At 35.3% G+C, this 16,382-nt stretch overlaps 1 protein-coding gene across 1 annotated transcript in view; it reads left to right on the top strand.

Moving 5' to 3' along the window:
- Positions 1-13,573: 13,573 nt before the first annotated feature.
- The window catches only part of LOC142348040 (uncharacterized), a 38,060-nt gene continuing 35,251 nt past the window's right edge, over positions 13,574-16,382 (top strand). The window contains exon 1 of the mRNA XM_075399206.1: positions 13,574-14,236. Coding sequence (XP_075255321.1) covers positions 13,708-14,236 — 529 coding nt within the window. The 5' untranslated portion in view covers positions 13,574-13,707. The remainder of the gene's footprint in view (positions 14,237-16,382) is intronic.

Raw genomic sequence — 16,382 nt, 5'->3', positions numbered from 1 at the left:
CCTGACTGCATTTCTGTGGCAATAACATAAAGTTGTCATTCCAATTTCTCAGCATACTGCAGTAAGGCAACTGAGTCGCAGTTTGTGTTCGAAAAGGAAAAGAAAACTAATTGCTTTATTTTAACGAAAACAGTGGTGTATTTTGAAAATAAAAGACACCTAAAAATTTTACTAAATATTTTACAAAGCTTACCAGATTTTTCATAGAATTTCCGTAACAATCACCAATTGTATACAGAGCCACAAAAAGTGTGACTGAAAGATTAGCTAACTTTCTCGCAAATAGAAAAATGACTAGGTCGATCTGATAATTTTAAATGATCATTGAAAATATAGGTGATTTTTTTTTACTTTGCTAAGGTTTCACAAAGCAAAAGAAGAACCTTCCTGACCAACTTGCATATTCAGCACTAGATGTGGAGGTGCGCCGTGTTCTAGCAGACCATGTCCTGCGCTAAATGAAATAATGAAATGTGAGTAAAAAAGGTTAGACACTTCTCAAAAACGAGTACATTGAAACCCCAATCAAACTCAGGTAAGCAGAATAAAAAAACTGTTGCAAGGATTAAGACAATCTTTCGATGAAGACTCTCCTTGACTGCTAGGTGGATGTTTTGTACTTATGAACAAATTTAAAGCATGTCTGTGATAACGAACATAAAACAACCGCAAAATAGAAATGCAGGTTGAAACATGTGCAAGCAGCTCAATAGTATCATCCCGAACAGGGATTGAGCTTGGTAAACTTATAAGTGATGGCAGGGTAGGACATCTAATAATATATGACGGACATCAACAAGCGATTTTTAACTGTGAGCTTGAGTGGACAGGAAGCAGGCAGACACACAAAAAACAAGCAGTTGTGCAATCGGTCAAAGAATTTGGGCCAGTTAGAAAAGTTCTCCAGCCCAGATGTGAACTCATCAAAACTCAACACCTACTAGCTGTCAACAGATTCAAAAGTTTTTACTCACAGACAAGCTGGAACAGATGGCCAGAAAGAGCATCTTACATGTGCAGCCAGGAAAAGTGAATAATGCACCACTGATGATGTGTAAAAGAAAAAATTTTTCAGAATAAGTGAGACGCTGTGTCGATCTCAAAGTGCTAGAGAGAATTTCCACAAAAAATTGCTAGCGGCCAGGTGTTAACCACTTGAGGAAAGTTTTACTATCAAGGAGAGAAAATATAACTCAATGCCAATGAATAACCTTAGTTCTTGCGATGATCAATTTCGAGGGATAGAATATCAACAAATCCCCAACATGTTTAGACAATTAATAGTGCACAACCACCGGCTAAAGACAAACAAACCAAATCGTTCATTGATGCTGAGAACTTTTACGATGCCCTATTTTGCAACTTAAATATTGCACTGAATTACAATTTCTCATAGGGACAAGTTCGGACAATTGAATCATCTTCAGAGGCGTCAATCTTTTCCTCGAACCAGAATTGGAATAATTGGTTCTGAAAAAATTACCTGAGACAAACGCCAGACAAATGCAAGCATCAATCAGAATGATAATTTGGTAGTTCGGTATCAGTTAAGTTGTTTTTCAATTCATGAATAAAAGTGAAAATTGTCTGTGGAGTTTGTGGAATTGTCAGTTCTAACACGGAGAAAACGGTCTCAATGAGGCTAGAAGCTTCTGTTTGGTAACGGTCCAACATGAACTTGGATTACATTGAGGGCAAAGTAAGATCTTGGTAACTGTTGATGTGGGCTCAGGCTGAACAGAAGTTTTTCTAGCTAGAATTAGAAAATCGGAAACCTTCAAAAATATCGTAGTCAAGTTTTTGCAATTGTTTGAATTCTATAACGTTAGAACCTCAAAGAGAGCTTAATTTTTAAGTGCTCATAACGCAGTAGTGTCCAATAATGAAAATTTAAAAAATGAGATAACTATTGTGCCATCATAGATATAGGGAAATAGGCAAACGAAAAATTTCAGACCAAGAAGACGCCAGTTCAAACATTTGGATTCCAGCCTCAAGGTGATATTTGTAACGTTCTCGGATGACACTTGGCAATACATTGAAAACGGGGGGCGAAATTCCTGTTGAAGTATACATAATTATTGAGCACTTCAGAATTCTCATGGGGGATGAAAAAAATCTAGACTTTCAACATCAATTGGTAATTTATCATTACCACTGTAGACCTCTTTTGTTAAAACTGATATATTAAGACCTTGAAAATTCATTAGAATTCTGATAGGCACACTTCAAAGACAATATCGGAAGAAAGGCAGCGGATTTTGATAGACCGGTAGATGTTTTTGCGCCTAATGTAAATCACTGTTGGCGCTGGAATTTATTTTTATCTGCTCACGACTTATCAACTTCCTCTGAAAATGAAAGAGCTCACATGCCACCTGAAAAATTTCATTCGCGTCAATTTTTCTTTCCTTGCGTCTTCTTACAGCCGAGATGAAATTTAGTGGTAATGTACAAATTTGCAGAATAATCAAATTCTTTCAACGATTTTGCAATTTCTAAGGAAAAAAACAAAGTTAAAATAGTAACATTCAGTTAGAATTAGCAAGATTTGGAGTTCCTAGCTCGTCAGTACCGCACAACAATGCCTAGTCTATAAATGGTCATCTAACAGACTAGTGGCAATAATAAGAAGTTATGAAAACAAAATTGGCAATAAACCATCCCCGAGCTAAAAGACTGTCCAGCAGAGTAGCTCAGACTGTGAACAGGGCAATACAGGCGAGGATTTACAACATATGGTAATATTTCAAGCGTTCTTGCAGAGGTCTCTGAGTACACTCTGCATCCAACACCTGGGGCAAAAGTCCTGTTCCTTTACTGCTGGGACGCACAACGATGTCAATAGCGGCTGCAGTTTTTAACTAAGGCGAACCTATTTTACTCAAGGCCAATGAGGAAACGATATAATATTCTAGCAGTTTTTATCATCAAGAATGGCTTGAAGACATTTTCATACATCCCAAAAATAGAAAACGGACCGCTATGGTAAGCAGCAAAGAAATTTCAAGACTAGAGGAAGAGGAAACTAAAAGTTTACCAATAGTAGAGCGAATCATATCACCAGAAGACCCACATGTTGTGAACGGAGATATCGGATCTCCGAATGAAAAAAAGTTTCTGCAGCATCATCAACTGCAGCGCAACCACCTTTTTAGTCATTGAAGCTAGAAAAAACAATAACAAGAAAAGGAAGAGAACTTCATTCCCGTACCGAGCCCCCAGAGCCCATCAAGCCTGATTCAGAGATTTTCCAGAGGCCAAGTCTTGGCAGAGAGATGCCAAGACTTGGGTAGCGGAGCCAAGACTTGAGACATCTCTGGGCAGAGAGAGGCCAAGACTTGGGTTTTTCTGGGCAGCGCAGAACCCAAGTCTTGGGTTTCTCTGAGCAGAGTTGAGGTTGACATCATGAGGATCCGATGATTTCATTTAATGAGGGCAACTTTTTTTTATAAATTTGGCGCCCAATTATACGTTTTCTTTCAAAAAAAATCATTTGCAGGTGAAATTTGTGAACTTCATCCCAAGACTGTGGGCCTCAAGTAACTCAATCTCTCAATATTTATAATGTTTGTGGTTATTGTTATAAATGAAGAAGAAAAACGTTGAGTTCTGAAAAACCAATAAGAAAATCACCACTGAAAAATTCATGGTCAGATTGGATCAATGCTTACATTTTACGTCTCAAAAAAAAATTAGCTGAAAACTGAATCAAGTTCCCCTATCTCACTGGGATCCAAGTCAAAAAGAATTTTTGACCTAGCTTGCTTAGGAAAAAAGTTAGATTTTCAAACGGTTTTTTCGTTGTTTTTTAAAATGTATTTTTAAAATATATTTTTTCAAGCTAGTCAAGGAGTTGTTCAAATCGAGCGTTACTACAAATCGAAGTTCCCCTATATCCTTAAAATCCAATTCATTTTTTTTGCTTTAGGATGTTGTTTTATGTATATTTGTAATGTTTGGTATTGTAAAGGTTTTTCTTAGCTATAGTTCTTCATTTCTCTTCAACAGTGAGTATTGAATTTGTTTTTTAAGGACTTCTTTGGCCTTGAAAAGGTGACCATACCTTACTAAGAGCCAAGAACATAGTTTAAATAGCATTCATAATCATAACTGGTGCTTTATTTGTACTTTAGGGTACTCAAACTTATGTTTAAAGTGCCCATGAACATAGAAAATGCACCAATCTAACCCTCTGTCCAGAAATAATCAAGTCTTGGATCCTTTCTGCCAAGAGAAATCCCAAGTCTTGTGTCTTGCCTGCCAAGAGGCCACCAAGTCTTGGTTGTACTCTGCACAGAGTGACCCAAGACTTGGACCTTCTCTTGGCAGAAAGACCCAAGACCTGGGATTTCTCTGGGCAGAGACCCCCAAGTCTTGATTTTTCTCTATCAATAGAAACCTCAGAGATCGACTCTGGAGTGTTCTCTTAGCAGCCTTGTATTTGACATGATCAGACTCTGAATCAGGCCTGGGACCTTGCCTGATTTTTTTCTGAATCAGGCCTGATGGTCTCTGGAGGCTCAGTACGGGTTTGGAGAACAAATATTCCATATATTCTTTAATTCACTTAAAAAAGGAGGGAGGATGTGATCGTTTTCAATAAAAATCAACAAACTTAGAAGTTTATTTCTTAATTGCTTACAATGAAAAATTAGCACTTAATTGGCCAATTCAAGTATTGTGGCAGAAAGTGATGGCCGCAAAACAACTTGTTTTTGTTTCGACGCTATTATCTCTAAACGTGTCTCAGAGGTTAAATTTTCCATAGAAATCTGATTTATCCTGATAGAATCCATAGAAACCAGATTTAACATCAACTGAACTTATACTGCTGAATAGGTTGCACATCGACCATCTATTGTTCGCGGGAAAGTTAACAAAAGTATAAAATCGTCTCTAGGACCCGGATTTGAAATCAATTTTTTTTGCAACAAGTAAATTAAAATTATAACCATACGGTTAAATATACCTGAAACAAAAAAGATTTCAAATCATTCAAACACAATAATATAATAAACATCAACAATTTTCTCAATTCACATGCCAACAAGTAAAATGCTTTCACTTAATCTAATTTTGTCTATAAATATTTTCTTTCTGCTTTTGCATATAATAGTAATTTCAATTGGGGCTAGATTTTTTTGCAGTTGCTATTTTGATTTAATACTCAACTCATTGAATTGTTTTGACCCGTGTTATAAACCACGACACTTACGCTAAGGTTTATAAAACGCACACATATTACCTCTCAACAGTAAAACTAAAGTACAGTATAACATGGTAAGATGGCTAAAGTCAATAAAAACGCAATTTCTGTTTTATTAACAGCTAATAGTCTATGAGGCACAAACTTAGATTATTCTTATGGAAAAAAAATTTGATAACATTTTTTGGTAAAAACGCCGTAAAGTGTGAAGTAAATCAAAGAATAGACAGAAGTAGCAAAATTCTAACAGTTGCTAATGTTTTTCAAAATAAAGGAAGTCAAAGTCGTCATAACCAATTGGTTCAACGCCCCCAACGTATAGATAGACTGACACCAGAAATCTCACTGGGGGATGAAACCAAACTACGTTTTCAACATTAATGAATAAATTATTATAATCGTCGAAGAGTTGTATTGTTTGAACTGATACAATCAGATTCAATGAAAAGCAATAGAATCGTAATAGGGGCAGCCAGAGAATTGATGACAGAACCGGAAAATAAGAAACAAGTTTTTGGTTCGCGGTATATTTCTTTTGTGCGCCTAAATTGAGCTTACCGCTGGCTTTCGACTCTAGTTATTTTTCTGCTTACGTTGTACTTAGCTAAATGGTCTTATAGCTTAGGTTTTAAAAATTTTGAGAATTTTCGATTCTCCCTCTGTACAAGTTCATGTTTGTCAATTTTTTCTTCTGTTGTCTCTGCTTAAACTCGATATAAACTTTAGATGTAATGCACAGAGCTGAGGAATGGTCGGATTTTTTCAATTATGTCTCAGATTTCGGACAATTTTTTGATTGTTATCTCATTGTGATAATAATAAACCTTTTTTATTAATTTATTAACCAGTGGGCCTTTTTCTTCAACAATAAAAAGCGTTTTTTGGATCCCCTGAACCGGATTGTTTTTAGTTTGTTCAACATTTGTTATATTCTTGTGAGTATTGTTGAACTTCGGTGCCTTGGTAGCTATTAGAGCACCGGTCCAGCAATGCTGAAGTTTTCAGATTATGGCTCAGCCAGTTTGCGTTCTGGAAAATGCCAGCATATTGCCGAAATAGTACATTTGCATCTGATAATCTACGAGATGCAGTCTTTAACATCCCAATATCATGGTAAAGATGCAGGTGCTAGCCTTGTCTTCCAGCAAATTGAGCATCCGAAGATAGTAACCGTCAATAATTTTTTTGCGTTTTTGTTTGATTATATTTTTTTCTTTGGCATCTGTACTTTGGCGGTGTCCAGGGAACCCGGCGTTTTTTAATAGAAATTCATTTTTGTCAGAACTTTTTTCATATGTTGTGCGAAGTTTTAACAATAGTCGTTTTTGATTGTCATAGTCCTTGACTCTGGGCCTAGAAAAGTTTTAACAACTCTTGTTTTCCGTTTGAGGTTTTTTTTAAGACTAAGATACAAATATTTCTAAACCTGAGTCAAAACTAATTACCAAACAACGAAAAATAGTAAATTGGGAAATGAAACCATGCACATAGAGTAAACTTTGCTTGTTATGCTTTTTTCGATCAATGAAGGTGTTTAAGTGTTTCGGTCTAAGATTTGAATACCGATGCAACTTTTCAACGATATTCTAATTTCTGAGAGTCGCAAATAAAGCTCTATATAAACAATACAAATCGTACCAATATATATAGGGAAATCTCTTAAAGTAAATAATATTGAAGTGGAAGTCAACCACTTCTGATTTCTTCAAAAAAATCAACAACAATTAAAAAACAATGTTCTGATGTACAACAAACGGGTATGGAGGACGGAAAAATATAAAGGAACTTGGTTTCTTTAAATTCCCGGCAACAAAAAATTAACAAATGAGATGAAAAATTAAACATAAATAGAATACAGCACAAAAGTTTTTTTTGCGTTTTAGAGTTTGTTTCTTTCAATGAACTTGATTCAGTGACCCCTTGGAACACTTGAAAATTGTGGGAATACAAGTCTGGGGTTTACTGCTGGTCCTTGGATAATTCTTGTAGCCGTCTGGATGTCGAAACTCTTCGCTATTCCTTCTGCACTTCTGAGTGCTTTAAAAACCCTTCCAATGACGCCAGATTCCTCCGGATGTGAATTCCTTGAGCACCCACACAATGTAACACTCATCCGGCTCATCTTTTGAGTTTCGCCACTTCGTTCTCTTTAACATTATGAACTCATTAATGAACTCATTAACATAATCCTTTAGCAGCCTGCTGAAGTACTGATCAAATACAGTCTGCGTCAACTTGACGTCCTTTGTAGAGAACCGCTGGTTGTTGTTCACAAGACGTTTCAAGCAAATCTGCCAAGAAAGAAGTGATGAGGTCTGAGTGGCTCCTGATCTATGATGCTGCATCTTGATCCACCGTCTCTGTTCTCGTTTCCTTTCTAATGGTTGCAGTTCGAATTTGCCTGTTGCCATCGTAGTGTGTTGCTTTCGAATTCGCCTGTAGAGATAAAAGCCATCGCACCTGTCCACAGTGCACCTTGTTTTTGATTGGCAGAAGCACTTTTCGAGAACTATGAGGCGGATAGGGAAGAAGTTGAACCTTCGTACACAGACATGTTGGTTATACACTGACTTGTGCAAGTTTTTGTGACAAAAACCAGTGTTGTGGTTTTGTGAGAAGAGTTGTCAGGACACATATGTAGGCGCGTTTTAAAAAATTGTTTGCTCTGGTTCTCTGGTTCTGTTGTGGGGAGATTTCCTTGCGCAATTTCTCGTAGGAATCAGTCCAATTAGCAAACATGGGTAAGGTTATGTTGCAACCAATCTTTGCTTCGTGTGTGTTTATTGAATATTATTAGCATGGTAGCGTTCAGTTTGTCTCGGGCCATTCTCAAAACTGCCGAAGAATTGAGATAAGCTTTTAAAGTGTAAATGAAGCCCGCAGGTTTTTACCAGTCTCCTCAAGAAAGATGAGAAGCTCACAAATATGTTTCGTTCGGTTCGTCTAATCTGGGTTTAGGTCACTTCTACAATTGATACAGTTACGCAGAAACAATATGGTCTGGTTGACCAACTTTTTTGGTCAGATCAGCGATTGTTTTTGGTATTAGTTCCCATTGTAGGATTATCCACTTACGGAACCTCTTGTTTTATGTAATACAGTGTTTTGGAGGTTCGTTAATTTTTGTGCATTTGAGAGGTCAATATTGTTGTGAATTGTTGCCTTGAAACTGAACGTCTAATGCCATTTCAGAAGATTGCCTGTGAAATTCTCAATCATAGGTGAATTCCATTTATTCTGAGGGTCGGAAGCTCAATAATGCTCAGAATCTACTGAATGTGTTGTTGTTAAAGCTGTTGTTTTAGTGTCCACCAGGTTTGTAGCAATTGTCCGGTGGTTGTTGATTGCTTTGATTTGTGTTTTCATAGCCCATGATTGGACCAGCAGTGCTATACTTTTTGTTAAAAGAATCTGTTTGTTGGGAATGCTCTGCTTTGTTGTCTTCACTCTCAAGTCGATCTGTCCTCGAACATGGCCCTCTTCTCTCGGTTGACTTGAATTTTACCAGACATTATCTGTTCTCAGTGTCACTGAGAGAAATGTTTTTGTTCTTTTTTCTCTCTTTGATGTTCAGAATGGGTTGAGAGATGTCAGAAACTTCTGAGAGGGCCAAGACAGCAGCCTTATTGCTGCTTGCAAACTAAGATTTCATTGCTATTTTGCGCATGCGGTTCTTTCTGTCTCCAATCTAGATTACAAAAAGGCACTGTTGATGCTTTAGGAACAGATTCAGCGTCACTTGCGTCCATTCTGAGAGCTTTTGATCTATGTTTAAAAATCAGCATGGTAATGTTTTTTTCAGAAGATTTATTAGCAAGTTCTGTTTTTTCTTCACTTGTTGGCTGAGAGAAACATTTTTGTTCTTTTTCTCTCTTCGATGTTCAGATCCATGAAAATTTTCTCACGAGATCCATGAAAATTTTGTCTGAGCATTTTTTCTGTCACCAGAAAGAGTTCTAAATTTTTGCGGAGAACCCCGTTGACGTTCATTTGAACTTCTTTGTTGTTTGCACTATGTTTTACTGCGTTCCACTCTATCGCCTTGAGCTGAAAATGTTGCTTGAGGTTGTACTTTGCTGTTGGTGAAGCAATTTGAACTTGTACGGAAGACCGCTATGTTTGTGCTTGTTGATATGACTAATCAGTGATGCTCGATAAAGATGTGATGCTCGATAAAGATGTGATGCTTCACTAATCAGAAGTTCTCGGACTATCACTTTTTTTTCGAGCGCGAAAAGAAAAATCTACAATGTGATGGCAAATTTTCGATTAACATGTGTGTCTACCAACATTGGTAGGGAATAACTTCACTTTCCTGCAAAACAATAGTGTAGCAATGGCATACCAGCCCTTGCAACGAATCCTAAATCAATGAGTGTGTCGGTGGTGCTTTGAATTTGAGCCCAGAGGAAGATCTACTCCGTTCAGAAGTAATGAGGAAATAAGTGGTAACTACATTGATCCAACGATACTTAGACGCCTATTAAAATCCAGGTTTCCGAAAATAGACAATGAAATCTATGAGTAAGACTAGCCCATCTTTCTTTGACCGGGTAGGCCACGCACATATTCTTCCAGAATAAATTTTTATTCTCGGAAAACTCTCATCGCAGCCTCATATCTGTGGACAGATCGAAATCAGTTGGATCTTTATGTCTGATTTTATGTTTTTGTTATGTTAAAAATTTGCATAGTTACCAGAACCAGTGTCAGTAGACTCATAGATTAATGTTTAAGCGCCACATTTTTATAAGTATTTGGGCCTAAGTTGTGCATACCGAGACGACTTTTCAACAACACTTTAGTTTTGTGGTAGAAAATCAAGCTCCCTATATACATTACAATTCGCAACATGGGCGCACAAACTCTGGTCAAAAACGGGAAATCTCTTTCTATAAATATAACATTGGAAGTGAAGTGCAACTACTTCTGTCTTCTTCAATAAAATCAACATGAATCAGGAAAAAAGTTCTGAATTATAAAAATAAAAAGATTTGGGGGAAGGAAAAGCAGAAAAGCATAAAATTTCCTTCACAGAAAGTCACTCTGTATTAGGCTTGCTGGAACTGTTGATGGTCTGTTGGGCCTAATTTTTGAATGTTCAAATCAAATGTGATTGATCCAGTGACACATCATATTTGGCACCGCTAACCTAAAATTTCAATTTTAATAAGCAATGAGTTTGCTCATTTTATTATTTTACACATAGAAAAGTTTATGGGTACACACTGCAGCTGTTGAATCTTCGACAGCATAGAAAATATTGATTATTAAAGATGTGACGAAGTGCAGCTTGAACAGGACTCTTTTGATAGCGTTAATGATCAATCATAGAGTTGGCAGAAATATAGTCGGTGTTAAATCTTTGTGGAGAACTAACCTCATTTTCTGACAAGCCAGTTTTTTTGTCACCTAATTAAACCAATCCAATAAAACTGAAGCATTTTCTCAAAAATCCTCAGTTTGATTAGATTGCTTTAATTATGTATTCGTTAATTTTGTGTCTACCCAGATTAGTGGGGGAGGAACTATACAATCAAATGAGCTTTTTTGCTCAGTCAATTTTCGCCGATCAATATATTCAACGTAGAGAGTTGTGGTTGTAACATTAGAAAGCTCGTGAAGCATAGAATATCAATTTAATTTTTTTTTGATTTTCGTTTTTTTTTTCAAGTTACGGTGCTTAAAATTTTTGTATACGTTAGACTCACTTCCGTTCTTTTTCTGACGTTTTTTGTTTTTTTGCTATTTTTTTGATCAAAAATGCCAAAAAAGGAAAAGAAATTGTTAACAATAACCTCGTTGATTTATCCTTTAAAGATAAACGAGGATTAATTAATTGTTAGAACCAATAACCTCATTGATTCATCCGTTAAAGATAAACGAGGATTAATGAATTGTTAGAACCAATTACTTTTGACAACACTTTGACCAATTTTTTCATTTATTTTCATTAAGAATTTGCATAGTTACCAAAATCAGTGTCGGTAGACTCAATACTAATTTTTAAGCACCACAATTTTTTAAGCTCTCCGGCCTAATTTGTGAATACCGAGACAACTTTTCAACAAAACTTTAGTTTCTGAGAGTCGTTTTTGTGGTAGCAAATCAAGCTCTATATAAATCCATTACAATTCACAACATGGGCTTACAAGTTTTGGTCGAAAACGGCAAATCCCTTACTATAATTAATATTGGAAGTGAAGGGCAACCACTTTTGACTTCTTTAATAAAATCAACATTAACCAGGAAAAAAGTTCTGAATTACAAAAATAAAAGCGTTTGGGAGACGGAAAATCAGAAAAGTATAAAAAAACTTGGTTCCTTTACAACTTGAAATTTTTGTAAACGTTAAGCTCACTTCCGTTGTTTTGTTGACATTTTTTGGTAAAATTTTGACCAAAATTGCCAAAAAACGAAAAAATTTTTAACAATAACCTTAATGATTTAACTTTTAAAGATAATCGAGAGTTAATGAATTGTTTGAGCCAATTCTTTTTACGATATTTTGCTCAATTTTGTTTCATGTATTTTCTTTTTTAATGAAAAAATGGCACCAAATATGTTTTTTCAGCTCTTTTTTCACTTGCCCAAATTGACTGGTACTTGACACATGAAAACTGCTGACACGTATCTTAGTTTACTCAGAATATAGCTTTTTTTAACTCCGGTTTCCAAGAAAATGTCTTGGAATAATAATTTGTCGGCCATTGGCTAATTTAAATCGATATTTAGTAAAAATGCATAAAGTATTTTTGACATAATAAGATTTTTGTTTAACAAAGAACCTCTATGGATTTATTTGAAAAATCCACATTATTTGTCAGCCGCTCAGCAATAGCTAGGACATTTTTGGTCTCATTGTTGACGATTGCTATAAGGAAGAATTTTTGGTTGTTTTTTGGGCTCAGTCCTTTTTGAAGTAGTTTTTCCTTTTTTTTGTCTTAATTAGAAACAAATCTGTTTTCATTGAGAGTTTCAATTAGCAAAAAGTCTTAAGTTTTTTGTTGATATGAGTGCCAACAAGGAAATATTGTTTTTTGTGGCTAAAACTCGTGGTTTTTATGGCGTAAGATTATTTACAAAAATTTGATTTCTGCCTTGTTTTCGTTGTTACGTTGCAGTATGTTGACTAAGTCTCAGCAATGAGCTGTTCAATTGGCTGCCTGCCTAGTCATTAAACAGCCAACCTATATTCCAATTTAATTTAAAATTTTTGGGTTGTTTTGACTTACAGTATTAAAAGACGTTTTCAAAAACAATATCTGTTTTTTGACATTTGTGACTTCTCATCTTGTTTTTTGTCATCCTGTAACTTAATCTCTGGTAAAAGTGAAATTGCGTGCTTTATAGTTCAACTGAATTACAAAATGGTCTTCACTGCTGTTTTAACACATAAATAACAATTTTTGGTTTTGTTACCACGATTTTTCAGATCCTTTCTTTATTTTGGACATTTTCTTGTCTTGTCCAATTAACACATTATGTGGCAACCAAAACAAACCTTGCGTTGGAAGAAGGAAAAATTCATTATATTTAATGACTCTAGTTTGTATTTGTTTTTTTTTGTATTTTGTCTATTTGTTTTTTGTTGCATTCTGGGTAAGGACAAGGCTCAGTGACTTCCTATGGAGGCATAAATTAAGTCATTTAATGAATTCAGTTGATAGTTAGCGGTTTAATGACTGAAACTTATTATTTTTCAGAAAGTACGAAGGTATTTTTAACCTTGTCTTTTTGTTTTTGTCTACATTATATTTACACTCAATAAAAACAGGTCTCCTATATCTTTGGTTAAAATGAAACTCAGTTTGTTTAAAGTGATTTTTCAAATGGATACACCAATTATTATGGACACTATATGAATTTTTGAAAGTTTTCTGTCTCTTCCTTGTTTGGTAGAAATTTGAGTCAAGAATTGTGTTGAGCATGGTGGGAACATTTTGCTCAAACGCACAATACCGAGCCTCCTTGCTACTCTTAGTTTCAATTAAAATAGAATGACGAGAGAAATTGTAGTTTTAGCAGAAGTTGAATGAAGCTTAAAGAAAGATCTCTCACAAATTGAAACCGCAGAAGTTTTAACATTTCTTTCATAAAATTAATTTTCGAGAGTTTGGAAGTGATTTCCTCAAGGAGCCCTTTGTTTGAAAATTAATTGATAAATAATTGTTGCATTCTGTACACACTTTAATAACCTTGTCGAAAAGTTAATTATATTGATAAATTTTACCATCTGTTTGGTCAAATTTGGTCATTAAAGCAAAATTTGTCCATTGGTGGTAAAATGCATCAAAACTTTGATATGCAGAAGTGTAAAGCATATTAACTGAAGGACAATCTATTCGACAATTAATCGGCCAATTCAACTAATGAATTGAAAAAAAGCCGTATATTTGTTTTGATTTTTCTAACATACTTATATCGATCATAATTTTCTTTTTAAAAAGCGTAGAGTAATAAGGCATTGTTTGCGAGTTAGGTCAAAGGAAATAGAAATGATGGAGCTTTTCAAGTTGGCACTATTTTCGGTATTTGTTGTTTCTGCATTTGCAACCGATATAGTTGTAACGGTAACGAACGCTGAAGGATGTGCTTCGGAACCCTACGAGCTGCAGGAATCGTTCAAAGTGGGAACCACGACTGTAACTTCAATCTACTTGTGTCACAATGGCTATATAACAGTCGCTGGCGATTCAGCTGATTTGAAGAACCCAGACGATTTGCTGGACCCTCCAACAACGATTATTGCGGGTGGTCTGATTGACGGTAATGACAATACAGCAGCTCTTCTCGTTCATTTAAACGCTACAGACATTTCTGAAAGTGCAGCACCTTGTATGAGCTTTGGTTTGGGCATAGGGGCCGTCTGGAATCTGGACAGTGAAAACCAACGAGAGGTTGTCATTGCTTGTGGAACTGATGAGATGGGCGGGAAACGGTGCCTGATTGATTTTGAAATCTACAACTACACGCAAATTACTCAAAACGGACAGTACATGCGTTTTGGAATTAATGGACCCGACAGTAATTATTTTGACCATATTCTAGAGTTTTTCCTGCTTTTTTGTGAGCTGAACCTTTCATCACTAGAATAGAAACTTTTCAGCAAATAAATTCGCATGTTTTTGGACTGCCGTCAGAACGAAACAGATCGAAATTAAATAAACAATCTTTTAATCTGATAGTTAACTTTAGTAGCCGCTTGGGGGGGGGGGGGGGAGGGCGGTTGGAGGAATAATACCGTCGGGTAGCGCGTTTGTTTTCATGTCCAATGTTGATACGCATTTTGTGTTATAGTTCTGAACATCACAAAGCAGCAACAAGCAAAAAAAAAACAAAGATCAAGTAGTTCTGCGACATTGTTTTTCGGCAATATTTTATAATCAATAAGATTTTTCCCAGCGATAATACACCTAATATGACCCGGTTTTCGACTCAAATCGGTGACCGATATAATTCTAAAACCTGAAAATGTTTAGCCTAGAAAGAGCGCAATTGATATAGTTTAAAAGTAGGCTCTACAAATAATATGTTATTTGAAGCAATTCGGTGTTTTTCGCAAACTTTAGATGCTTCTATAGTTAAGAAATGGCACAATAAAGCATTTTCGCTGGATAGATTTACACATATTTATTTTCTTACGTTTAATAAAGAAACGATTGCTTTGTTATTATTAGTCAAAAAGACCGTCTGGTGACAATACCTTAGTAGCTACATAGATTGGGAACGGGCTTCTGGAGAAGGTCTAATTTAAAATAAAAACATCTATTACTGCTTACATTCTGTCTTTTGATAATGCTCTTGCTAACAATTTCTGACATTTTGTTATACGAAAAAAAAACAAATGTACACACAGTGTTTTGCCGTATTTGAAAAATGGACTGTCAATGTTCAACAATTTTGATAGTAGCTGAGCTATTATCAGACAAGATTTTGCAGGAAAAAACAACTAGAAGTCTTTGACTAGCAACTTTACAAGAAAACTTTACGATTTAACAGTAAACATTACGAATTTACAATTACAAATTACTAAGCTTTGATACATAATAATGAAACTTTGGAAACAATGACTTTTTATTCAAAATCAAAAATAATTAGAAGAATAATTTGTCAAAGTTGACTGGAAATTCGTTTCATATTTTGAAAGGAATGCCAACAAACAGGCCATTTGTTACAAAAGCCGTAAAAATTTGTACTGTTTTGCCTGTAAAATGAACGCAATAACCAATTAATTTTTTTCCCGAGGAGAGTACATTTGGAGAGCTTTTCTATCAAAAAAATTATGTTTGTTCTGCAGCAGTTACAAAAAGTATTTTTAGCAGTTCATTAGCAGTGCTGGTTGTTCCATTGGACATGCTGATTTTTAATGCAAAGCATTTCCGATATAAGTGATAATAAAGATGGTTTAAAACACTCTCTTACGTTTTCATTAGATAAAGATTTGCTGGAACAATAATTCATAATGCATGTGTTTTTTCAGTTACTTCGTTGTTTTTTGTTTTTCCGTGTGACCAGAGAAAAATAACTCACTTTTTAGTTTGAGTAGTTTATTGATACTGAAGAAAAACTTCTAGTTGAACCAAGATGTTTTCATGTGCAATGTTGATACGCATTTTGTGTTATAGTTCTGAACATCACAAAGCAGCAACAAGCAAAAAAAAACAAAGATCAAGTAGTTCTGCGACATTGTTTTTCGGCAATATTTTTTAATGAATAATAGTTTTTCCCAGCGATAATACACCTAATATGACCCGGTTTTCGACTCAAACCGGTGACCGATATATTTCTATAACCTGAAGATGTTTAGCCTAGAAAGAGCGCAATTGATATAGTTTAAAAGTAGGCTCTACAAATATTATGTTATTTGAAGCAATTCGGTGTTTTTCGCAAATTTTAGATGCTTCTATAGTTAAGAAATGGCACAATAAAGCATTTTCGCTGGATAGATTTACACATATTTATTTTCTTACGTTTAATAAAGAAACGATTGCTTTGTTATTATTAGTCAAAAAGACCGTCTGGTGACAATACCTTAGTAGCTACATAGTTTGGGAACGTGCTTCTGGAGAAGGTCTAATTTAAAATAAAAACATCTATTACTGCTTACATTCTGTTTTTTGATAATGCTCTTGCTAACAATTTCTGACATTTTGTTATACGAAAAAAAAAA

The sequence above is a fragment of the Convolutriloba macropyga genome, chromosome 10 (genome assembly GCF_964194025.1).
Source record: "Convolutriloba macropyga chromosome 10, txConMacr16.3, whole genome shotgun sequence".
In the NCBI taxonomy this organism is placed as follows: domain Eukaryota; kingdom Metazoa; phylum Xenacoelomorpha; order Acoela; family Convolutidae; genus Convolutriloba; species Convolutriloba macropyga.
This window is presented reverse-complemented; position numbering and strand designations above follow the sequence as displayed.